The sequence below is a fragment of the Empidonax traillii genome, unplaced genomic scaffold (genome assembly GCF_003031625.1).
Source record: "Empidonax traillii isolate 1590-97213 ecotype Southwest subspecies unplaced genomic scaffold, ASM303162v1 scaffold21:size2437335, whole genome shotgun sequence".
Classification (NCBI taxonomy): domain Eukaryota; kingdom Metazoa; phylum Chordata; class Aves; order Passeriformes; family Tyrannidae; genus Empidonax; species Empidonax traillii.
In genome coordinates, this window is record NW_020955214.1 from 1684306 (window position 1) to 1709047 (window position 24742).

At 41.7% G+C, this 24742-nt stretch overlaps 1 protein-coding gene across 1 annotated transcript; it reads left to right on the top strand.

Moving 5' to 3' along the window:
- The first annotated feature begins 5874 nt into the window (after nucleotides 1-5874).
- RAB39A (RAB39A, member RAS oncogene family) lies at nucleotides 5875-16980 on the top strand. The gene is made up of 2 exons (XM_027900498.1): nucleotides 5875-6197; nucleotides 14300-16980. Exons 1-2 carry the CDS (start codon nucleotides 5875-5877, stop codon nucleotides 14724-14726), a joined length of 750 nt encoding a protein of 249 aa, XP_027756299.1. The 3' UTR covers nucleotides 14727-16980.
- Nucleotides 16981-24742: the final 7762 nt, after the last annotated feature.

The window sequence follows — 24742 nt, forward strand, 5'->3', positions numbered from 1 at the left end:
GTTCTCTGATTTCTTATTGCTTTCCAGTTCTTGCTTCAGTTACTTCTGGATGCTTTTCCATTTCTTCATAATCATTGGCATAGCTTGGCTATTTGTGTCCTTGGGCACACCAAAACCATCCCCTACCAGGGATGGAGCCCTGGCTGGCAAAGGCCCCAGCCCTTGCTGTCCTTCAACACAAGGGTACTGACCAGTAACCTGTTTACGTATGTCCAGCTCCTTTTATCTCCTCTATCCTGTATTTTTCCCACACTTGTTCCTCCCCAGCCTAATTTGATCTTTCCCTCCCCTGACTTTGATCATTCCCCTAAATAGTAAGTCTTGTACAACCCTAATCTTCTTTCCAACTTCCCGTGATGAGTCCCATGTTTCTGTAGGTGACAGTTCTCTCTGAGTCTGTAATGGGATTGATGGGAAGTGTCTTCCACTGACTTGGCTGGGGGTATCCTCCTAACCCATGGGACTGGTGGGTCCGCTGTTCCAGCCCTTGCAAAACCCTGCCAGGGATTAAGTCAGCACTAGGTGCAGTTACTGGGGTTTTTAGTCCCCTGAATTTATAAGAATTTATAAGAAATTTTATTCAATATTAAATGGCTCTAAATTTCCATGGACAGAGGGAAGACTTCCTGTCATAACAGCCCTCCCTCTACCTCCAGTATAAACAAGGTGGAGCTTCAACTGGAAGTGCAGGGTATGACATTCTGGGAGAAAGACCGTGGGACCTACTTCCAGTTGCAAAGCCTAAGACCAGCCTTTGCACCAGAAGCAGGGTTGCAGGGCAGCTGTCGCTGTTTTCTGAATGAAAGTTGTCTCTGATCTACACCGTGCATCCCATGGTCACGAGGAGATAGGGTGATGTGATAAAGTACTCAGTGACACACAGTTTGCCTGAGAGGATGGGTAAGTGGATAATGATTCCTGTTGTGCAAACACATCACACACAGATCAGAGCTTCAGCCCCACCAGTCTAGTTTAGACAAGTCCTGTACCAGTAATCCCAGAGGAACAGGTCACTTTTTCTGACTGGTTGACATGCTGGGTCTGTGGATGACAGTTTAGCTTCTGTGCATTGCAGTTCTTGGGCTTCAGCTTCTACGCGGTATGGGATGATGATGTATGGTGGGCACTCCAAAAGGACTACTGTCTTAACAATCTAATACCTTTCAGATTAAATCACTGACATAAACTGGCAATGGCTCTTCTAATCACACAGCCCAAGGCCAAACATCTTTGACATCCTCTATCCCTGAGGCCAATTAACAGTTGCCACCACAGTTTCCATATTCCTCCAGCCCCCCATCCAAGTAATGTACAAGAAAAGAAACATTACCTGTGCTACCAGCTCATACTGGATTAATCTAGCCCATTCAAACCTGGAAAATGTTATCACAGCTCATTTATCTGGGCAGTTCTTCCAGATAGATTAAACTCAGTGGAACTTACCATACAGGGAACTTCTTTGTTTAATGTTTGCAAATACTGCAGGTAGACTAGCCTGCCCGTCCTGAATTAGCTCAGCAATTATGTTTACGATGGCAATTAAAAGTAATACACCTCTTAAGAAATCATCAGAGATTGCATATTGGCAAAAGTGGGAATCTGTGAAAAACAGATGACAGTGATAGTGGGAAATTAATTGTAGGATTGGGTCCTTCAGAGATGATGAAACGCTAGTAGAAAAAAGCACCTCTCTGATCAACATGCCCAAAGGGTCCATGCCATTAAATTCAAAAAGCATCCTTTGTTAGTGGAAATCTGTATCATTTCACACACCAGCATTTCCCAAACAGAAAAGAGATGTAGGAGATGGACTTACATCAGAGCAAAGAAGGCATAGAATCCTAGAAGGAATTGTTTCAAGTGAGAAATGGAAAAGTGAGGTGTAAGACTGAAAATTACAAAAAAGAAGGCATGAGAATGAATATTTCACTTGTTTTAGATAATAGAATAAATTGCTATTTTGGGTTGGGTTCTTAATCACACATAAAGGCAATCTAATCCTGCCCAAAGACAGATTCTTGTGCAGTTTAGGCATTATCCCTGAAATGTCAGTGTGAATAAATTCAGGTCAGTATTTTAGTGCAGCAGGTTGCATGTTCCTGTATTTTCCTGACACTTTACTGAGTCAGATGTGCTTTTGTAACTGTGATTGTCTAAGATGTCATCCTAGATGTCTCAGATGGCAAGACTTTGCAGAGCTAGATACCATCCATTGCCCCTGGAATACACAGATGTTTGGGAGGGAAATACATTTTTTCTTGTAGTATGTCTGATCTAGACATAGCAAAGATCAAGGTAGGAGTCATTGCTCTGAGTATAATATAACAAAAGAATACTAACATTTTGAGGGAGGAGACAGTTGGCAAACAGGAGTGAGACAATGATGGACCTACAGACCAGGTAGATGTTTACTAGTGTGGAATAGGGATAGCTGAAGAGTTGATGAGAGGAAAAGTATAAAAAATATTTAATGGCTAAAAAAATGGCTATTGATTTAATATTCAGTCCTTGATTTTTAGTATTCTGAAAAGTTAGGACTTTTATTTCCCAGGTTTGTCTTCGAAACCGTGCTTTAGGTATTTCTGGAAGATCAGGTCTGAGGAGTCAGGAGAATTTTTTCTTATCCCAGTTGGGTGTTTTTTTTCTCCACTAACTGCCTCTGTGAGTTCATTCTGCCGTGGAGTAATTTCCCTTGCATCACCTCTACAGAGCCATTGTAATGATTCACAAACAAAGTGGTTCTGTATGTAGATATTTATTTATTTATATATTTATATCTTTATATATGGATTCTGATGACTCAGCTCTGCAAGTTCCTTTTTTTCCCAGTGTTTATACTGATTTTTTTTTCACGCACATATTTATCCCAACAACACCCTTATCAAACAAGGACATCTTCTAGGAGGTTGTCATTTAAGAAATGTCCTTCCCACCATCATATGAAACCTACCTGGCATGATGACATCTGAGAGGAAGAAAAGTCATTGCTCATTAGTAGGGAGTATTCCACCTTCAGTACTAGTCTATCAAAAATAGGATAATTTGCAGCCAAAAAAAAATGTAGGTTTGCTTCACCCTGTCTGGGAAGAGCAGATTGAAGCTGCCAGTGTACAAGTGGTAGAAATTCTCTGAAGGAAAGTAAGGTTCATGTTGCTGCTTTAATCACTCTGTTCTAACCATCAAAGCTCCTCAAAACATACCCTTGTGATAGCTTCTTCTGACTGCTGGTCTGATAACTTTGTGATGGACTACATTCTGTCACAGCCTCTGTACTCACTGGTAAATGAACAAGAACTGAATGACTTGGACATAAAATTCACCCACCTTGTTCACAACAGAAATACAAATGCAGGCTCCCTAGGTAGCATTTATCATATGACACTGAAAAGATCACTGCCTTTCTACAATGACTAGCTTAGGTAGACAGACCAGACTGTGGAAGCCTGAAAATATATGCAAACATATCTAGTTCAACTGTAAATGCCAAAGGCAAATTGACTTTGCTCACCTGTTAGGAATGAAATGAGCTGTGTAACTCATTAGAGTGAGGTTCTTCCAGCCCAGAAGTGCAATCTGCTGTGCATCTAGGTTAGACAGCACATACTGGAGGCTTGGAAGACCTATGGGTGTTAGCCAGGGTGGTGATCCATGAAGGATGTAGGTATTATATACTGATCAAAGTCCACCAAAAATTTTGCCTTGTTTATATTCAGCAAGCATCAGAGCTACTGATATCACATACCTCAAACCTCTGTTTCACACATCAATACTCCTTGTATCTACATGCCACTGTTTTCAGAACACTTGGATCCCAGGAATCACCTGTAATCACATCCCATGCAGAACTGCAAGAAATTGACTGATTTTAGCCTTATGAAGGTTCATGTATCTGAGTTAACATTGTTTTAATTGTTTCTCAAAGGAGCAACTTGTCAAGTACAAACTACATTCAACTTATTTTAAGGCAAAGAGTTGGTGAAAGTAAAATGGAGAAATGTGCAGGATTCAGGAGGGAACACATTTGGAGACACATGCAGATACAGAACCACTAAGTCTTGGGGACTGAATGGCTAGCCCAAAAGGTCCCTGGAGAGTCCAGATTCTTGGAGCAGGTGGCATTTTGCAGCTTCAGCATGCATAGTAAGAAAAATCCCTGTGGTAGCTTCTGGCTGTGTCTTTTACAGCTTCTGGACTGCCAGATCAAGTCTCTGCTGGAAGGTTCTGGGGTCATCTGGAACTGTCCCCCAGGGCCAGCCACCCATGCATATCCCAGACGAACTCATTTTGGGGCTAGGAGACAAGATCCTGAGCAGTGCATGCAACCCCTCTTTTGACTTCATCCTGCCCTTGGTCAGGTGAGGGGTCAAGGTGCCCTCACTACTCCATACCATGGAGCTGCAAGATGTACCCAAGCCTCCTAGGGAAATCTGCTAGTCTCATGCTGGTAACCAAGTAACAAATTGCAATAACAAAAACAGGCTCACACTATGAGAATACTCACAAGTTGTCCCACAGACTTACAAAAAAAATATGGTTTCAGATATGCCCCTAACCAGCCACGGGCAGTTAGAGTTTTAGCTGCATTTGTGCCTGACACTAACAGAGGGAAAACAGGCTGTGGGAAAAAAAATGTCACCCATCTCTCCCTGTCCTTTTCACTATCAAAGTGCTCATTCGTATCAGTACCTACTTACTGTTGACCTTCTGCCAGCAACAACCTACTTCCCAGCTCTCTCAGGCTACTCTGCTGGGTTCTCAGGCACTCCGCCCATGGTTGCCTCACCCCAGCCCAATCTACAGAAGAAGCTGCTGCAATTCTGTTTACCAGAAGTCCAAAGATTTCCTCTTATTTTACTCCATTGCCCTTACGAGCCATCTGAGGACTATTAGTGTTTGTTATCCCATGTGGTTCTGAGACTCTAAAAGAAATCTGAGGAATCTATTGCTCAGCAGGTTTACCATAAGATGATACTTAGCTGAAGATCCCAGGGGGACAAAGAGATTTCTCTGACACGGGCATCTCTACTGGCAGAATTGTTCTATTACTGTGAGTAAAGGCACTTTCGCCAAATAAGGAGTGATGTCGCTGTCATTTCCAGTGTTATGCCTTTTCTCTAAGCAGTTTGCACGGTTCTCTCTGGGGATACCTGGATTGCTAACTCTCCCTTCCCGTTTTGCCACTTGCCCAGCCCATCATTACCACCCCGCGCTTGATCCTCTGCGGGTCGGCCTGCCCAGCTCCCATCCCACGGGACAGCTTCCTTTCAGCTCCCTGCCCCTTTCTCACCTGCCGATCTGGTTCCTCCACACACACCCCCCCCCACCACCACCGTCGGTGTTCCCTTTCTGCTCCCGCTTTCCTTTGCAAAAGTCACGCTTTAGCAGTCCCTCTCCCACGATTTTCCGTGCCGGCCTGAGTTCCCCGCCCCAGCATCCCCCTTCTCCCGGCCCACCCCTGCACCGCGGGGGCAGCTGGCCGCTGGGCGCGGGCTGTAGCCCCAAGGCATCGGGGCGCTGCCCTCCCCTCCCTCCCTGCCCTCCGTGCCGCGGAGGAGGGCCCGTCTCTCCGCGCACATGACGGCGCGCTGGGAGGGCGGCCCCGGCGGGCGGCTCGGCCGCGCCACCGCCCAGCGGGCGGCAGAGGCGGCGGCAGAGGCGTCCCCAGCGCACAGCGGCGGCGGCAGGGCCGGGGCAGCCGGGGCAGCCGGGGCAGCGTGGGCGCGGAGCCGCGGCGGGCGCGGGGCGGCGAGGTGCTGAAGGGACAGCGCCCGCCCCGCCCCTCCCCGCCCGGGCCGCCGGCGGGGACCACGGCGCGGAGCGCCCGGAGCGGGGCTAGAGGAGCCGGGCCCCGGCCCCTGCCCGCCCGCCGCGCCGATGCCGGGCGTGGGGGCGATCGGGGCGCGGTGCAGGCACCGGCCGCGCAGGAGCCCCAGGAAGAGCCCCAAGGCGGAGCCGGGCCAGGCCGGGGCCGCCATGGACGCGGCGATCTGGATCTACCAGTTCCGGCTGATCGTGCTGGGCGACTCCACCGTGGGCAAGTCCTGCCTCCTGCACCGCTTCACCGAGGGCCGCTTCCCGGGGCCGCTGCACTCCGACCCCACCGTGGGGGTGGACTTCTTCTCCCGGCTGGTGGAGATCGAGCCCGGCAAGAGGGTCAAGCTGCAGCTCTGGGACACGGCGGGGCAGGAGCGGTTCAGGTACAGGACCCGGCCCCCTCCCACCTACTCCCCAAACCTGCCGGCCCCCGAGCACACCCTGATTCCCTCCCTCGTCGTCCGACACATCTCCAGCCCCAAGGGCTTTACCTTGCCCCCCAGCACATCTCCCTGCACCAATCTGGCTGTGCCCCAAACAGTCCTCCACCCCTACCAGTGGTCCCAGCCCCGTCCCACCATCACATTTGCCCTGCCCACCAGTTCCTTCCCAGCAGTTTCTTCCTTCCCTACCCCTTCCCTTCACACACATCAGGGAACAGCTGCCCTTCCCCTCCCAGCTCACACTAGTGGGTAACAAGTGGCCTCCTTCTCTTTCTTCTTCCCTCACTCATCTTTCCCCTTAAGTCCTGGACCTAATGTAGCAATCCCTCCTCCAGGTTTTTTTCCTTCTTTGCAGCAAGAGACCCCTGCTTAACTCCGCATTTCTTACTTTGTCATCACCTCCGAACTCATCCTCCCCTGCAGTATTTCTTTCTGCCATTAACTCTCCCTCATATGCAATCTGGAGAGACCAGGCCACCTCCCAGCTCTTCCTCCTTCCAGCACAACAACAGCGCTAGCACCAGTGCAGCCATGGCAGTGTGGAAGCTATGGGGCCGCCAGCTACAGTCCCTTAGTAGTGTTTTATCTGCCCTCTGCATCTGCTCTGCACTGATGGTTGCCAAGAGCCTCCACTAATACCTCTACCATTTTTACTGTAGCTAAACTAGCTCAAATGCTGCACTGAGTATTAAATCCCCTCTCCCCTCTGTCACAAGCAAGTAACAAAACTACCCTATTTTCCTGCCCCCAGAAGAGTCACAGTCATTCCCCAATTTACAAACTGATACCGTCACTTACTCACTCTGGTGCCTCTGTTGTATCTGTACTGCTTGCAGCTTCAGGCAAATTGTGTATGGATTTTAGTTTGGACTTGAGTTCAACAGATATGAACTCGTGGGGGGGGCAAATGCATAGCCCATCTACATGTACCTGGTAACAACACACACTTGTTGTTACTAGGATGCTAGCAGGAGGGTTGAAATGGGCCTCTTTGCTGGCCAGAATCAATTCTTCTGTTCCCTGTCTTCTGTTGCAACAGTTGTGCAGACTCACACACCCAGCTGAAGGGGTGGGATTGCACTGTCTTACCAGAGGACACCAACTTCTTTTTTTTCCATAACAGTGAAACAAAAAACAACTTTCCTGGGCTTACATGATTCAGAAATTCATATATATTCTTGCAGTCAGGCTGCTGAAGGGTTAGCAAAGAAATTAGCAGTGATAAGAGCAAGCTCTTAGCATTTTTCACTCTCCTTGTGCTTTCCAAACAGACGGTAAAGTACTTGTAAATAAGTGACTGAGAATGTACAATCTCTTTATTTTGAATTTGCTGACAAATAGCCAGGATGAACAATGACAAGACACTGGACTGAAAGCAGTGCAAATGCAGAGAATTTTGCATACATTTAAAGTCAAATGATGCCCATCCTTTAACCCAGGAATGTACACTGATGAGTCATGCAGTCAGTTGCTTTTAAATTTACCATTAGTACACCTCTGTGTTTTTTCCAATACCCATAAATACAAACTGAAGAAAGTAGTTGTAAATATTTGTGTTTGTTTTTGTGCTAGGAGTTTCTTGTCAGTTGGTGTGCCAAATATGACAGCATTTATTATGTAGTTTGTTTTACATTTGCTCAGATAAATTCTAAATATTTTACTAAGTTATACACCACAGGTTAAAATGTTGCACATTCTGTTCTCTGCTAATGCAGAACACTACAAATCACAAGCAAAGATTATCCTGGGGAAAAACTAATTATTCCAAGACGTTACCTAATTCTGGGGAACACCAGTTTGCAGTTCTGATTCCCAATTCTGCTCTGGCTCACTTGCACGGGAGATTTAGAGGAGGTAAAACCTGTCTTTAAAGCTCCCAGGGGAGTTCCCTGCATGTGGACAGAAAACTACTGGCTGTATAATAACCCCCTAATTTTGGTCCCAGGCATTAGGGGCATTCCCAGGGGAAAAGTAATACGTGACACACCTGCTGTCACGCTCTCTTGAAAGAGGACACGTACTTTCTTGGGGGGATTGTTTGAGAAAAAATTTTACGTGTCTCCAGTTCATTGATGCTTCTGTATTTGAACTGGATTTCATGCTCTGTTTTAGAAATCATCTTTAATATGCACTGTTTGCATTACTTCTCAAATAAAGCAATTCTCACCACTTCAGCTGCAAACAGTGGTGGGAGGCAGTTCACTTATTTGGAGCTCAGACAGGGCAGTTACTGACTATATTTACTTTGACATCAGTACGGCATTACTAAGCAGAATCTCCCATTGTGTGAGGTGCCACATGGACAACAACAACATAATCATTAACACCTTACTAGAACAAGAACCTAAAGACTTGCTTAGTATAAGCTCCAGCCTGTACTGCAGACTAACATAAATAAGGGGTAAACCCTCAATTTCTTTCAATCTTCAGATTAGTCATTTAGAGCAATATGCTGGTTTGGCTGTTTTTTACATCATCTACTTCGCTATGATTTTTGTTTGCTTGTTTACTTTCCCCATATGTAAATCCAACAATATATTTAAAAGATGAAACCTCCAGTGCTATAAAGTGCTTGGTAGTGGTGCTAAAACTGAGAGTTCGTTTCAGTAGGGAAACATATTGTGGAGATGCTTCCATTATATTAACTTTTATATCCACTTTTTAGTAGACCATGATATTAGATACATTCTGCTTCTAACACATCACTTGAAAATAAGACATTGCCCTTATTCTTTTTCAGTAAGCCATATGTATTTTCAAAATTAATATCATTACACTGTAATCTTTAGTCATAGTATAAAAATAACTCTTCAAAATTAGATAAAGGTTTCAGTGAAAGTTTGGTTCATCTGGTAAAGATCAGTAAGATCATAATGAAAAAAAACCACTGTGACTGATTTAAAGTCTCCCTAAAGCCATAGTCTGATGTAATTAATGCAAAGAATCATAGAATATCCTGAATTGGGAGGGGCCCACAAGGATCATCAAGTCCAACACCTGGCCCTGCACAGGACATCTCTAAGAATCACACCATGAGAGCATTGTCCAAATTCTTCTTGAACTCTGTCAGGCTTGGTGCCATAACCACTTCCCTGAGGAACCTGTTCCAGTGCCCAACCACCCTCTGGATAAAGAATCTTTTCCTTATATCTAACCTAAACCTCCCCTGACTCAACTTCATGACATTCCCTCGGGTCCTGTCACAGATCACCAGAGTGAAGAGATCAGCACCTGCCCCTTTAATTCCCCTCACGAGGAAGCTGTAGATGAGGTCTGCCCTTACTCTCCTCCAGGATAAAAAAGCCAAGTGACCTCAGCCACTCCTTGTATGGCTTCTCCTCACGGCCCTTCACCATTTTCGTAACCCTCCTCTAATAGTGTTATGGTGCCCAAAACTGCACACAATATTCAAGGTGAGGCTGCACCAGAGCAGAGAGAGAGAATCTCCTCCCTCAACCAGCTGGTGATGCTTTGCCTGATGTTCCCCCAGACACTGATGGCCCTCCTGGCTGCCAGGGCACTGCTGCTGATTGCCCAGTCCTCTAATTTGTCGAGGTCTCTCTGCAGGGCCTCCCTGCTTTCAAGGGAGTCAACAGCTCCTCCCAATTTAGTATCATTGGCAAACTTACTCAGTGTACCTTCAAGTCCTATGTCCAAGTCACTTATGAAGATGTTGAAGAGCACTGGCCCTAAGAAAGAGCCCTGTGCAACCCCACTAGTGACAAAGCACCAGCCTGGTGTCACCCCATTCACCCCTTTGTGCCTGCCCCATGAGCCAATTGCTCACTCATCACATAGCATGTTTATCCAGCTGTGTGTTGGACATTTTGTCCACAAGGGTACTGGGAGAGACAGTATGGAAAGCTTTACTGAAATCTAAAAAGATTATATATATCAACTTGGCTTCCCTTGATCAAGTGGGTGGGTTACCTTGTTGTAAAAGGAAATTAGCTTTGACAAGCAGGACTTTCCTTATGAGTGCATTGTCCTTCAGGTGCTTTTCAGTAAGTTCCAGAAGAATCTTCTTCATTATTTTACCAGGTACTGAATTTAGACTGGCAGTCCTATAATTTCCAGGGTCATCCTTCTTTTCCTTCTTGAAAATTCCGACATCTGCCAGCATAGAATCATTCATGTTTAATGACATTAATAAGCTGAACCAAAGTTTACACAAGAAGCCTTAATTTCAACAAGAATTTAAGATCTGCATAGGGATAATTTGAGAAATGGAAATTTAAACATCCCTTATGAATAAGTGAGACTACATCAAACCTGACATGTCACCCAAGGTTTTTTTTTTTCTTTCTGTTCAAAAAGTGACAAAAATAAGGGAGTTAGAAACTTCATTTTACTTTTAGAGTCTAATCTTGTAGCACTTACCAAAGTATGTATAATCACCTAAGTAGATTTCCTGCTTAGGAAAGAACATAAAAAAGGCTCATCTGATTTTGTCTATGGTCCACACTCAAATATCTTGTCTCTGAGAGAGTCTTTGCATTGTCCTGAGTACTCTGCTATCCTCTACTTTCAACTTGAGGGACTTCCAAAGGTTAATGCTCTTTGTTTACTAAAGCTCACTCAGTCTCTTATTCAGGACTTGTTCAGTCTTCCATGGATTATAGATAAACTCTGCATTCATAACATCTTTCCCAAGGAGACCTACGAGTTGCATGAAGAGCCTTTTACTGTCAACTCTTCTCATCTTTCGTTGGCCATCATGCACTCTCATCACTGAAGTGAAGACATAGGCCTGTAAAATCTGTAAAGCTGTATATCTTCTGAGCCTCTGTAGTGTGGGCTCTTTGAACCCTGACTTTTGTCTTGTGAAGTAGCACATGAGGCATCTTTGTGAAAGATAGGGTCCTGCACTGTGTTAAAAGAAACTTCATCTGCATTTTGTGAGGAGCTTGAACCCGTCTGAGGGTGCCTGCATGCTTTTGGGGATCCCTCCCAAGCAAAACCCTTCTGTGCACTTGCCTAGAGCAACAGTTTGTTTTCATCTAAGATCTGAGCTAAGAGGGAAAGCAGAGTTGTCCCCACTGAGTGGCTCACAACCTGTGCAGAGGCAGAGCACTCAGGCCCCCAGGGAACTTATTCAGGCACCATGGTTAGATCTGCAGCTGAGTGTAGCACAACTTAGATGCTGGTGTTTTGGTTTTGACTAAGACTTGTTGAAGGCACTTAATAGCCCTAATGTCTTTATTGCTAATATTAATAAGAGACAAAAATTTCCCTTGCAATTAGTTTTAGAGAGAAAAAAACCAAAGACAACAAACACACACACATAAAAAAACACCAAACCAAAACAAAACAGAACCAAGAAAAGCTGCAATAAAAGCAGAGAGACCTGCCAGACCATCAATCAGTGCTCTTTCATTCTTTCTAAGTGTGATACAAGGCATAAGTGAGCACATCCACTTCACACAGTTCATTTTCCAAATAACTGTAAGTTGTCTACTAAAAATTATGCTAATACTTTATCTACTCTGATTGTCATATTTAGGTTGAACATTTTGCATCTTTAAGGTGTTTCAGATGTTGTTGAACAACCTACCCCATTCACATGCCCAGATGTTTTCCCAGCTGATGGCCTAAACTTTCTGCTTCAAAATTTTGTCTTATTTGTCAGGAATACTTTTAAAATATAACTGCAAGTGATAAATCACCTTAATAGTAAAACTATCCAAATATTTGTAGACCATATTTTTAACAAACATCATCCAGAGGGATCTGGACAGGCTGGATCAATGGGCCAAGGCCAACTGTATGAGGTTCAATAAAGCCAAGTGCCAGGTCCTGCCCTTGGATTACAACAACCCCATGCAGCACTACAGACTGGGGGAAGAGAGGCTGGAAACTGACCCAGCAGAAAAGGATCTGGGGGTGCTGGTCAATCGTGTCTGAATATGAGCCAGCAGTGTGCCCAGTGGCCAAGAAGGCCAGTGACATCCTGGCCTGTATCAGCAATAGTGTGGCCAGCAAGACCAGGGCAGTGACTGCCCCTCTATACTCGGCCCTGGTGAGGCTGCACCTCAAATCCTGTATTCAATTTTTGGGTCTTTACAAGGCCTCACTACAAGGAAGACATCAAGGTGCTGGAGTGTACCCAGAGAAAGGCAATGGAGCTGGGGAAGGGTTTGGAGCAGAAGGCCTATGAGGAGCAGCTGGGGGAGCTGGGGTTGTTAATCCTTGAGAAAAAGAGGCTCAGGGAGGATTTTACCACTGTCTGCAACTACCTGAAAGGAGGTTGTAGCCAGGTGGGGTTTGATCTCTTCTCCTAGGTAATAAGTGATAGGACAAGAGGAAATGCCCTTATGCCAAGGGAGGTTTAGACTGGATATTAAGAAAAAATTTTTCATGGAAAGCATTGTTCTTTCTAGAACTACCTGAACTATTTTAATGCACTCATTTCTGTTTGCAGACCCTGTACAGTGAAAAAAAATTGGTTAAGAAAAGCAGAAACAAATCCTTAAAGCAACTTCCTTTAATACTTCACAAAATGCGACACCTTCATTTATGGTCTTAAACAGTTTTGTAAAACTGTGTATCCTTTTTCATATCCAGGCTATTTGAAATAATCAGACGGTAAGATTCTGTTGTCTTCACATTCAGAGAGATACTTCATGGACTCTATTGCAGGGAAGGTAGAAAAGATCTTTCAAAACATTAGAGCAAACAGTCGCTCCCTGTTATCTACATAAAACCATTTCAAATGCTGTTTGCTGTGGCCAAATGAATTTATATGCCAAGAAGCATAAGTCTTATCTAGTTGTGCACTTACCTATCTGTAATAGGACTACTGCTGCTAATTATACCTCCACCGTCAAATTGTTATAAAAAAACATACAAAATACAATGAACAGAAAGTTGGAGGGAGCTACTGTTATGGAAAGATATATTACTGTGTACAGTTCATCCTGCTTCCAGAAGTTTTGAGCCTGCATCCTCTTCATAATCATGAGATAAAATGGAATTAATTCTTGGATAAGTTATGATTTCAAATAATGACTTTTAATAGAGATCATGCATCTCATTTCAGTTGGAGAATATTTATATATACATTAGCTGTACATTTATGCTGGTAACAAGTTCTCACATCCACTCCTTGATAGGCTGTCACTTCTTTTAAAATGTCTCTTTTCACCTTCTCTATGCTTCCTTATTGCTCATGATTAGAGACTTACAATAATTAGTTCTTTTATCTTTCTCTCTATATATGTATTCTGACATTTTTTCTTATTCTAGAGCACATTAAAAATATTTTCAATGAGAGGAAGGGTTTCCTACTTCCAAAATTCCTTCCAGTGAATATTCTGGAACTTAAAGGGCTCAAAAGTAGAAAATATCTGTTACCAGTCCTCACGCCAAAAAATTATAAGTTTATAAATTATTAGCCTCTGTGTGACAGAGATGCTGGAGACAGACATGTCCCTTGCCAGTGCTGGAATAAGTGTGTGTTTGCCCAGATCAGTTACTTTTGGACAGTTTTGTTCAGGAGTTTCCTTTTTCTACCTCTTGACTTCTTCAAGCACAAAGAGCTATGATTATCTATACAAACCTTCTTTTAAAGTATGGTTCTGGAAGGAATACAAAAGTATATACCTCTGCATTGCCAAGTTTGGGCTCCAGGTTTCTTGCTATTTCAGTTTGAAATAATTGCTTAGAACAAAGCAAAGTGCATGTTTGTATGAAACTGAAGGACTCACACTGTAACACCAAAAATATATATCTTTTATTCTGTGAACATGTTCCATGGTTTGCTAATGAAGTGCACTTTGCAAAATAATTCGGCATTCAAAAGTTGCCCTAGAGAAATTGGATTCAGCAATGTTTAGAAAGTGACTTTTGAATGTAAGAAAAAATCCAATATTTTTGTGTCTAATAGATAAATGAATAAACTCCAATTAGCTTTAAAAAAGCAAAGTTATTTAATGAAACGTATAAAAGATAAAAACACATTGCCAAATGGAAAAGTAATCTAGTTATGAATAAAATGAAAATGCATTTTAATTTATCTTTTTCTTTTTTTTCCCCCTTCATAGATCAATAACACGCTCTTATTATCGCAATTCTGTGGGCGGCTTATTAGTGTTCGACCTCACAAATCGACGATCTTTTGAACATGTGAAAGACTGGCTAGAAGAAGCAAAAATGCACGTGCAGCCCTTTCAGATTGTGTTCCTATTAGTAGGGCACAAATGTGACTTGGTGTCACAGCGTGAGGTTACAAGAGAAGAAGCTGAAAAGCTGTCATCTGACTGTGGTATGAAATATATAGAAACCTCAGCAAAAGATGCCACAAATGTTGAAGAGTCCTTTACAATTCTTACACGAGACATCTATGAACTTGTAAAAAATGGAGAAATCTCAATACAGGATGGATGGGAAGGTGTCAAGAGTGGCTTTGTTCCAAATGTTGTACATTCATCAGAAGAAGCTGTAAAGCCCAGAAGACAGTGCATCTGCTGAATTTGTAGCATGCCAAAGAGCCCATGGGGCGTTCAGAAGATGATGCCAACCTAAATAACAGAATAATGGTTTTGAAACAGTATTAGATCATGACATAGCTGAATCATAGAACAGTAATTTGGTTTTGTATCCTTCTGTCTAGGTCATAATTCATAAAAGTTTAAGTGCTTTTTTTCCTTTACAGAATACAATAACTTTATGTGGTCTTCAGGAAAAGAAATTATATATTGCTAAAGGGAAAACTAATGCTATGGCAAGACACTGAGAAAGCGCAATAATCGTCGTGACAACATCCTCGCTTGGGCTTTGTATTTTGAATACTGTTTAAAATTCAAGGCTTGATAGGTGAGGATCAGATGACCTCATTACTTTTGTTCATCCTGCCTTAGCTTTGGACAAGAAAATATTATACCTTATACTTTTTAAATTTGATTCTTTACTCAAGTGCAGGGTTGCTAATGACTATTAAAGTTTAGAATGCTGTAGAATTTGATAATAAAGATAACTCTAAAGAAAGCAAACTGAAAGATTGCTCCAATAGCAAACGCTTTTGATATGACTATGAGTACAAGCCTTACTAAAGAAAAAGAATGTTTTAGAAAAGATTATTTATTTGTATACAAAAATAGGGAATAGAAACAATGGAATTTATTATTAAATATTTTCTGAATTGCCAATGAAACTAAACATAACATCACATGTGATCCAGCTGTTATTTGGCTTGTATACAAAACAGATTTCCCAACCACTGGAGTTACATTTCAGTGACCAGATTCTCAGCTGGGTAATTATCATAGTCACACTGATGCCTAAGGAATTATGTTAATTTACACAAAAAGACTCCATATTAGCTTTAAAAAATAAATTTACTTCTAACTAGAAGTAAAAATAAGTTAAGAAGTGCTGCAACCCATGGGGACCCAGGCCTTAAATTTGAATAGGGCAAGGACTGTTTTATTCTTAGCCAGCAAATGTTAAACTGTTGTCTAGAATAGGAAGCTTTTAAACTAAAACTATTATGAATAGAGTGTTTGGAGAGGAAAGAATTTCTGAAATGATGTTTGGCTACAGAGGACAAAGTTAGAGAACCCCTATTCTAAGAAAGTAACCCATAATAGCTTTCAATAACAACAAAAATAGGAGAAATCTGTGAACATGTAGCATTTTACTGAGCTTGAGGTCATCTTCCTACTCCTCTGAATATAACACACACTAGCTTTATGCAAACTAGGTCTAGCACTTAAATACCAAATAAATCTATTTCTATTTTATTGTAGTAGTACAAAAGGTAACTTGATCTTCAGAGTTGATAAGCATCTACAGTTTATCTGGGCATACTCATAACCACTGAATATCAAGACAGTTATCTTCATATAAAAGTGTGTTATCATGTACAATTCTCCGTTTTCAAGTCTAGGTAACAAGTCTATCTAATCAATTTTTGTTTTCAACAAACATATAATTGGTTTTCTCTCCAGTTGCTTTTAGGTTCTTTTACAATAATTTTTTTTAATATTCCGTAGTATAGAGACAGGTTGTTTGGTTCCAGTTACTTTATACATTCATAGCCACTAAAATTATTGACTTTGAAGACAACTGAAAGATTAGGTTTTTCTATAGCCTGAGTCTTATTTGCACTGAGGCACAGTTACACTATCATGGAAGGATACAGAGGCCTTAATATAAGGAATCAGCCTTAATTCATTAGCAATTAAATCAGTTAGTTAATTCCAGTCTCAGCGTGTCACAGAGTGATTGCTGTGAGCCTGATTCTCTATTAAAGTGCATATATTAGTAATTGACACCAAATCAACTTTGATTTGAGGGCATTTTAGGCCCTCTTTACAAAGTAAACCTGACTACAGATGCCAAAAGGTAGTGCAGAACCAGGCTGTGTGCATTTGATACTGATTCCCTTGTGATACTAGGCCCATGTTGCGTATCTCAGATCTTCTCTACATTGTTTAAGAGGACAGAATGGGCCAAGATATAAATCAGTGGCTGGGAAGTCAAAAGACCTGAAGTCTACCACTGGTTTGTTGTGTGTCTCTGAGGAAGGCATTTACATTTTCTGTGTCTCACCTTCTGTATCTTAAATATAGAGATGATTGTTCTTCCTCAAATTCACAAAGACTGCTGAGACCTGATCAGACTGTATGATCTTCAGTCTGGACTCTATCCTCTGTGTGCTACCTGTTGTGATGTGTTTAGAATCATGGGATGTGAATGCTGGTTTCTTCTGACATACCCAAATAACAAACCAAAACAAAACTGTTATAAGTGCCAGGTATTGCTCTTACTATGAATTAACATTTCATTACACATTTCATTACATTCGGATTAAATTCTTTTATGAGCTTTTCATTCTGTATTAAAACAATCAGGTGTGTTGGGGGGGGTGGGTAAAGGACTGGGATAAGAAGAGAATGGAAGGGAGGTATGCACAGAGAAATAAACAATCATCAGAACAGAGCCTTAATCTCTGTTGTCAGTGTTGTACCTGTGGTGTTACGTTTATTACACTGGGAATAGAGCTTTTAACCAGATTCAATTGTGTAAGGAACTGGTATTGTCAATGCAACTAGAAGAGAAGTTCACTGCATTTTAAAGTACTGTGCACATAGCTGTCTTATTTATAATTCCTAAAAATGTAGATTAACATGTACTTTCATACATTGTCTGTCTTTATGATATATTAAACCACTACTGTACCTTCTCACTACACATTTGCAGTTAATAGAAATGTCTGATAAATAGACAATTTGCTGAAATACATGATTTTTTTTTCAGAAGCTTTGCAGTATGGTATGTAAGTAACAGCTTGAATAAGCTGTATAATGGGTTATAGTTCAGTGCATGTATATTCTTTTTCCCCCTGAGGAAGGGTGAATACCAATAACAGAATGAAATTCCCAGAAATTACAGAAATTAGATAAATCTTATTTTGTAGCCAAATTCAAAAGTAGAAAATATTTAATAAGAAAACACCACAACTTTGCAAATTAAGGTTTGGTCAATCCCAGTTAGGAAATGGAAAAATATGTTAAAGTACCTTGAGAAAGGTTTTATTTGGATTCACAGGCCTGGCAAAGGAATGGATAAAAAGCATTGTTTTGTACTCCTAAAATGTTTAACTTTTATTGCTTTTAAGTTTGATAAGGAAGAATAAATACCTTCCTCTACTCATTAAAATATTTTACACATGAATTCTTCAGATATTTTGGCTTGCTTATAATTGTATCTGCCCTGTGTAAGAAGCATAAACTATCATACATTAGGAATCAACCAAGGAAAAGATTTTGAGGTAGCAAATGTTCATACTGCTCATTTATGCCTTCGGTATGGAATAGACTTACCAATCGAACTTCAAGCTGATGACTGTCCTGTGCTCACAGAAAATAATACAGGCTTGACTGAGCACCCAAATACACTGCTGCCCTGTGCTGAGATCCCTTCTGCCTCAGCCGAAATGTTACTGGTACCCAAGTCGCCTTACTTAAAGTAAAGGTGGGTGGATGCACCACAGTCACAGATATTTCAGTCTCAGCATTCAAGCTCCCGTATAGAACACATGCTTCATTGCCTTCTTTGTACATAATTAACATCCAGGGAGAGTGGTTTTCCCCTAGCTGTAGACCTCAGCACGTGACATCTCTGCCTTTGCTTTTTACCCAGAGGTGGCACTGCAATCTCAGCAGCCTATATTAAGCCTTGGAGAGAAAGAAAGAAGGCTGAGGGTATGTTCTCTTCGTGAGTATGGAACCATACCATAAACATGCTGCACTGTTTATGAAATCATTGAATATTAAAACACAATTGTCAATAGCAAACATTTGCATTGCTCATTTCTCAGAGTCTCTAGACAATCTTTCAAATAAGTGAACAAAACTAAAATTCTAAAAGAGGAATCTGTAAAATATAAATCTCCCTAAAAAGCCTAATGGATAGGACTACACAACAAAATACATAGATTAGAAATAATAAAAATAAGTCAAGCATAAATGTAATGAGCCTTTCCTCTAGTAGTTAATTGTGCGCAGAAACACCTACATTGCTTAGGTTCCTTAAGGATAATAATGGAATCACTGAATGTATTTAAAACTAGAAGACTTCAGTGAAAAATTCATCTTCCTGATCCTCGGAGAAAAAAAATATTACTACCTCACAAATGCACTTATACTTCCTTCCCAGCTCATTTCTAGTGGTAATTCAATGTCTGGGTCTGCTGCTACGATTCATGAGGCTCTCCTCTAAAAACTGACTACGTACATATGCTGTTGTTTTACTCATCAACATTTGCCCCCTCTGTGAAGCAAATACAGCTGTGAAAAAGTTGAATTTTACTTTTGAGCACGGCAGAATTGTTTATCGCATTTCAGTGAATGTGCAATTCTAATGAAAGTAATGTGAGCGAAAGTGTGCCAGTTGGGCATAATATGAAGACTGTGAAGTTCTGCAGGTTCCTGAAGACAATTTACCTTGCATAATACTTAATCAATGGGAGTCTGAAGAAAACTAAGTTCGTTCTGAAAATATAAAATATTTCACTAAGCAGGACTTTTAATGTGGAAGAGTCAGTTCTATAGGCGCAGGACTCTACAAAGAAATCGTTTTTCTTCAAGGAGTTGCAGTTCCCACAGACAACCAGTGGAACAGCAAACACACAGCTAAAATGTGTCCAGGAAAAGAGCTTGATAGCACAAATCCACAAAAATATAATATATGCACTTGGGAGCCAGGAAACAATTGTTTGTCTACAAACACCACCACAGCCCCTTGCATGTCATCCTCTCCCATGACTGCCCATTGTCCGCAGGGGTCAGACAGGAACAGAGAGCAGCAGATTCTTTATGTAATAGCAAGTAAATCTTCCTTTAAATTCAAACTGAGGAATTCAATTAGCAAGAAAGCAAATCCAAGCTTCTAGAGTGGATCCCTGTCCTTGAAAGTATTTAAATAATTTCTATTTCAGAAAAAGGCACATTTCAGGACACCACTGTGTAACTGCTGGTTTAAAAGTAAACCAGTGGAAGAAATGAACCCAGCTCAAGAGAGGTTACGAGTCAGAGTTACAATTTTCTAAAGAAAGATTAAAACAAATGCAATGATACAGGGAAAACCGGTTTTAACCCACAGACACATGTATAACCCAGCACTCTGGGACAAGAACAGAACAGTGTTCATCCACCTCTGTGAAGAGATTATTTGTGGGTATAGGAGTATTGTTTGGTTGTTTTACTTGCTTTTTTTGTGTTTCTGTTGATACACACATACCTTTTAATAAAGGGCTGTTATTTTTTCCTTTTCCATAATATGTTTTTTCCTTCAATTGGAGCCTCTTAATTTTGGATTTATAATAGAGAGAGAAGTTTGGGTCTTTTCTCCTAACTCATCCTCAGCACAAGACCCTTGTCTCATTTGAACTGGGACAGGTGCCAAGGACCTGGAGTCGGCACACAGATGCAGCCTATTGACTCCCCAACTCCAGCAGCTCCCTAAGGATAGATTAGTTTTGTGGGACAGCTGCAGGAATGTCTGGGTATAGCTATGCTGGCACTATATTTACATTGCAGGCTTCTTCCCCTTTCACTTTCTCCCCTGCATGGTTTCTTTGCAGGAAGGGGCTGTCAGAAGCCATATCTTGCACCATGGTCTGACAGTGAGCAGGGCAATAGTTGAAAATGTTAGTGGTAGTTGCTAAGTATTAAGGTAATAAAACTGAGGGTGGGAATTGTGGAAAATATTCCAGTCATAATCTTAGTAATAAAAATCTTCCAGGGCTGGCGCTGCTCTGCAAGCACTTTCAACAATTGCCCATTTTGGTTAAACTTCCAATGCCAAGCAAATAGTTTAGGCTATTTAGTAATAATTTATATTAGCTTGTAATTTTAGAATGATTACTGCTTATTATTCAAAGGGAAAAGCCTCCTCTGTGCAGATAACATTTTCCCATTTCCCTGTTTGGGAACATACAGTTTGTGTTATATGTATTAAAAGAGCTATGCCGGGACATAAGTTTAGAAGATGCAAGTCTCAAATCCAGTCAATCAGACCACTGAAATTCACAGTTCATTTTGTTGGGATTTTTCTCTGCCCAGTTCTCTGTGGGAAAGAGAGTTTGATTCTCAGGGAAGCTTTTAAAACAAAAGACAGACAAAGCTTAAGGAGCACTGAAAAAGAGATACACATGTGAACAAGTGTCAGAAAAACAGAACATGTTTTTTTCACATTGTATCCTTTTTACTCTACCGTGCTTCATAGATCAACTTTAAGTCCCTGAGTACACAGTGAATGGAACAGTAAATTTCTAGCTGTCCAAAAACCACTAGGAGATCAGATGTAAATCCCTGCAGCAGTTCTCTGCAACCCTGTGCTTGGGTGAGGAACAATGGCCACATTCTGCCTAACACACACCATGTGCTTCTCTATGTCCCAGGAGGAATTTGGCCTCAACAAAACCCCTCCTGTAGGTACTGCCTGCAAACAGTCACTTTGCACCACCTCACATCATTCTCAGTGTCACTCTGGGCAAAAAGTGCAAGGTTTTCCAGAAAGGAAACTGGGAGGGAATAGCACTGTTGTCTAAAAATACATCAGAGAAGAACAAACATCAGGGAGAGAGAAGCTATTTAAGCTAAAGGACAATGTTGGCATAAGAACAAAGGGGTCACACTGAGATGCACAGGATAGGTGGTTCTGGTGATGCTAAGATACCAAAATCTTAGTCAAGTTTAAGTGAAAGCAACAGTAATCTTTACTCCCACATGCAGGCAATTTCTCCAGAATGCCATTGTTACTACCTGAAAGGGTGATGTAAAGCCCAGATAGTAAACACCAGAAGTGTTTTTTTTTCTTGTTGAAACAGAAACTAACATAATAGAAGAAGTTTGGTCACTGGTGGTGCTTCTTTTTTCAGCTACAGGTAGATGTGTGTGTGTCCTTGCCCTTTTAAAAGGATTGTCTTCAGAGACAAAGATTGTCTTTTAAAAGGAATGTCTTCAGAGACTCATGGTATGGTTTGTGCATGAGGTCATCGTGACTGTCCACAGCAGCGATAAATGAGTCTTTTTCCTACTGAGAGGAAAACCATAAGTTTTGTTATCCCTACTGAATAGTTTGATGAGAGAGGAGTCTAAAATGGACTAATCAAGTATCAAATTTTTTTTCTGTCATGGACTAAGTGAACATTAGTAGGAACTACATATGTCTTATTGGTATGTGTGTTTTAGGGCATTAGAACAGACCATAGAAATGCATATTTCTCTCTGATGCAACTCATTCAAAGCTAACAGATTTATGCCTGGAATCAATTCCCTCCAAGACATCTAGGGGATTATGACAGTATTAATTTCACTGATCATCCAAATCTTAATGGGCTATTCCTTAAAAATCACTTTCAAGCCATGGATAGCTCTGGAATTGTCATTCACTCTGTCTTTCACAATCCATGCAAAGAATATAAAACTGTAGGCCAATGTAATACCATATATTAATCAATAATTAATATCTTAATTACCATCCGAATGTAATAATAATCCATTTGTAATAGAACTAAGGCAAATAAAACAAGATTATGTAACACTGTACTGCAAAAGCACCCTGAAGTGGTACTAAAATACCAGAAAACCTTGAGGCTTATGGATGCCTTTACTTCCCAGAAAATAAATGCTCAGATCTTCATGGGAAAAAAAAAAAATTACAGTCATTGTATAAGCCATACAAAATGAGATGCACATTATTTTTAATATCAGTGAAAAGTACCACTGTGTCCTTGTCTCCCTGCTCCTCAGGTGTTCAAGTTCTCTTTATTCCTTGGTTAGCACTACTCATAACTTCTGCAAAATTCAGGCAGGATACAAGAACTCTCATTCTTAGTACAGTCATTGCTGACCCTTCCAAGCCAACTGGATAAATGTTACAGCAGTGGCTACCAGGTACCTAAGAGTACTCAGAAAACAGTACAGCTCTTCCATTTTTGTGGCAACATTTGGTAAGTTTGCATGAAAAATGCACATATAGAGAAATTCATCATTTTTAAACATAGCATTTTAAAATACAGCCCAGCTTCATTTAGCTTCAATGATGGTTAAGCAAAATTTGCAATCATAACATTCTAATGATTTGTGCTGTGGTTTTGTACTCTAAGGTTTGTATCAAAGGGACCCAAGTTGAGGTTCTCTATAGTAGCTTATTTTCTGGCTCTGTTTATCAAAACCAGCATAAAAACATCAAGGAATTGTGGCATTAATAACAAACATATATTAAAAACAAACAAACAACAACAACAAAAAAAAACAAAACTAAAAGAGCTTGGAAAAACCCACAAAATAACAAATAATTGGAAATGCTTACACTTTTAAAGGGTTTGAGGAAAAGAAGATACATCAGTTCCTGGAGGAGTGAGTCCCAGAAATGGCTGCCTCCATATCACAGTCTGTAGAATATTTGCCTATATCCCAGCTTCCCTGGTACTTGCCTACCTGTAATGCCGTGCACAGACTGTGGAGCGGAATGGTTGATGCACAAATACACAATGCACACATTTACTGACCCTGCTGGAGGCCTCTAAAACTCCTAACTTCAGCACTGTTGTAGAATATATGTGCAATGGTCAGTGTGTAATACAATTAGATCTATATTGCATAATTATATACTATGCATTCAACTGCATAACTATGTGTATTATATGTGCAATGGATACCATATTTTTTAAATATTTAGAGTATAAAATATGTAATATAACAGCAAATTAAAAAAATAGACTAACTGGAACATTCAGAAGCTGGAAACTTTGTCAAATAGGAGGTTATTCAATACCTCCTTTTCAGTTCTCAGTTGAGAGAAGGCCTTAATATGGCTATTGTAATTTATTAAGTTAATAAGGCTGCAGGCCACATTCGGTCAGCATTATCTAAAACTTCCATGACAGTGTACAGATTTGTTAAATATTTTGTTTCAGCTTTTCTAACACTTTAGGGCCCTTGTCCTCCATAATACGAATTTATCTTCAAATGGTATGCCCCAGGAAAGAAGTGTTTGCCATCCCTGGTGGCAGGTGGTGAGGCTGTCCATGATAGCGACATGCGACAGGCCAGGTGGAACAAGCAGCATCAGCTATCAGGGCTCTGAGCCTGTAAGAGAAGGTCAGGAAAATTTTCTTCAAGACACACGAATGGATGAAGACTACATGTTTTTAATAGAAAGGTGAGATTCTGCCAGGAGTTGGACTTTGATGAACCTTATGTGTCCCTTCCAACTCAGAACGTTACGTGATCACAGAATCACGTAATGGGTCAGGTTGAAAGGGACCGTAGTGGGTCATCTGGTCCAATGTCATGCTAGACCACATTGCACAGGATTGCATCCAGATGGTTCTGGAATATCTCCAGTGAGGGAAATTCCATAACCTCTCTGGGCAACCTGTTCCAGCGCTCAGTCACCCACACTGTAAAGAAGTTCCTCCTCGTGTTCAGGTGCAACTTCCTGTGCTTCAGTTTCTGCTCGTTGCCTCTTGTCCTATCGCTGGGCGACACGGAGAAGAGTCTGGGTGCATCCTCCTGACACGCACCCTTCAGACGCTTATACATTTATTGATTCTGTAAATAGAAAACTTGTGACAACTGGCAGGGAGAGTGACGGCTTAGCCGGGGATCGGGTGTAGGGCAGTGACTTGCCTTGCCAAAATGAGCGGCCGTGCGGTGCTGTGCCCGCGGCGCTCTCTGCTCCCTCCGGCCGGGCGTGCGGGGGCCGGTGCCGCAGCACCCGCGGGGACAGGGCCTCGGGGTGGGCCGGGATTGATTAGTTAGTTAGTCAGTTAGTTAATTAGCTAGAAGTCTAGTTACTTCTGTCCGTCTGGCCCACCGCGTTCCGCCGCGCCGGGGCTCCCGTTCGAGCCCGCTCGCCGGGGCCGTGCGGGCGGCGGGCCGGCAGGGGGCGCTGCAGGCGGGGCCCGCAGCCCGCTGGGCGGCGGGGCCGCTCCCGGCGCCGCATCATGTGGGCCCGGCCCCTTCCATGGA

Bases quoted from the DNA above. Each gene is read 5' to 3' on its own strand.
- RAB39A (XM_027900498.1), top strand. From the start codon at position 5,875: ATGCCGGGCGTGGGGGCGATCGGGGCGCGGTGCAGGCACCGGCCGCGC. The intron at 6,198-14,299 runs GTACAGGACCCG...CCCCCTTCATAG, and splicing joins GCGGGGCAGGAGCGGTTCAG to ATCAATAACACGCTCTTATT.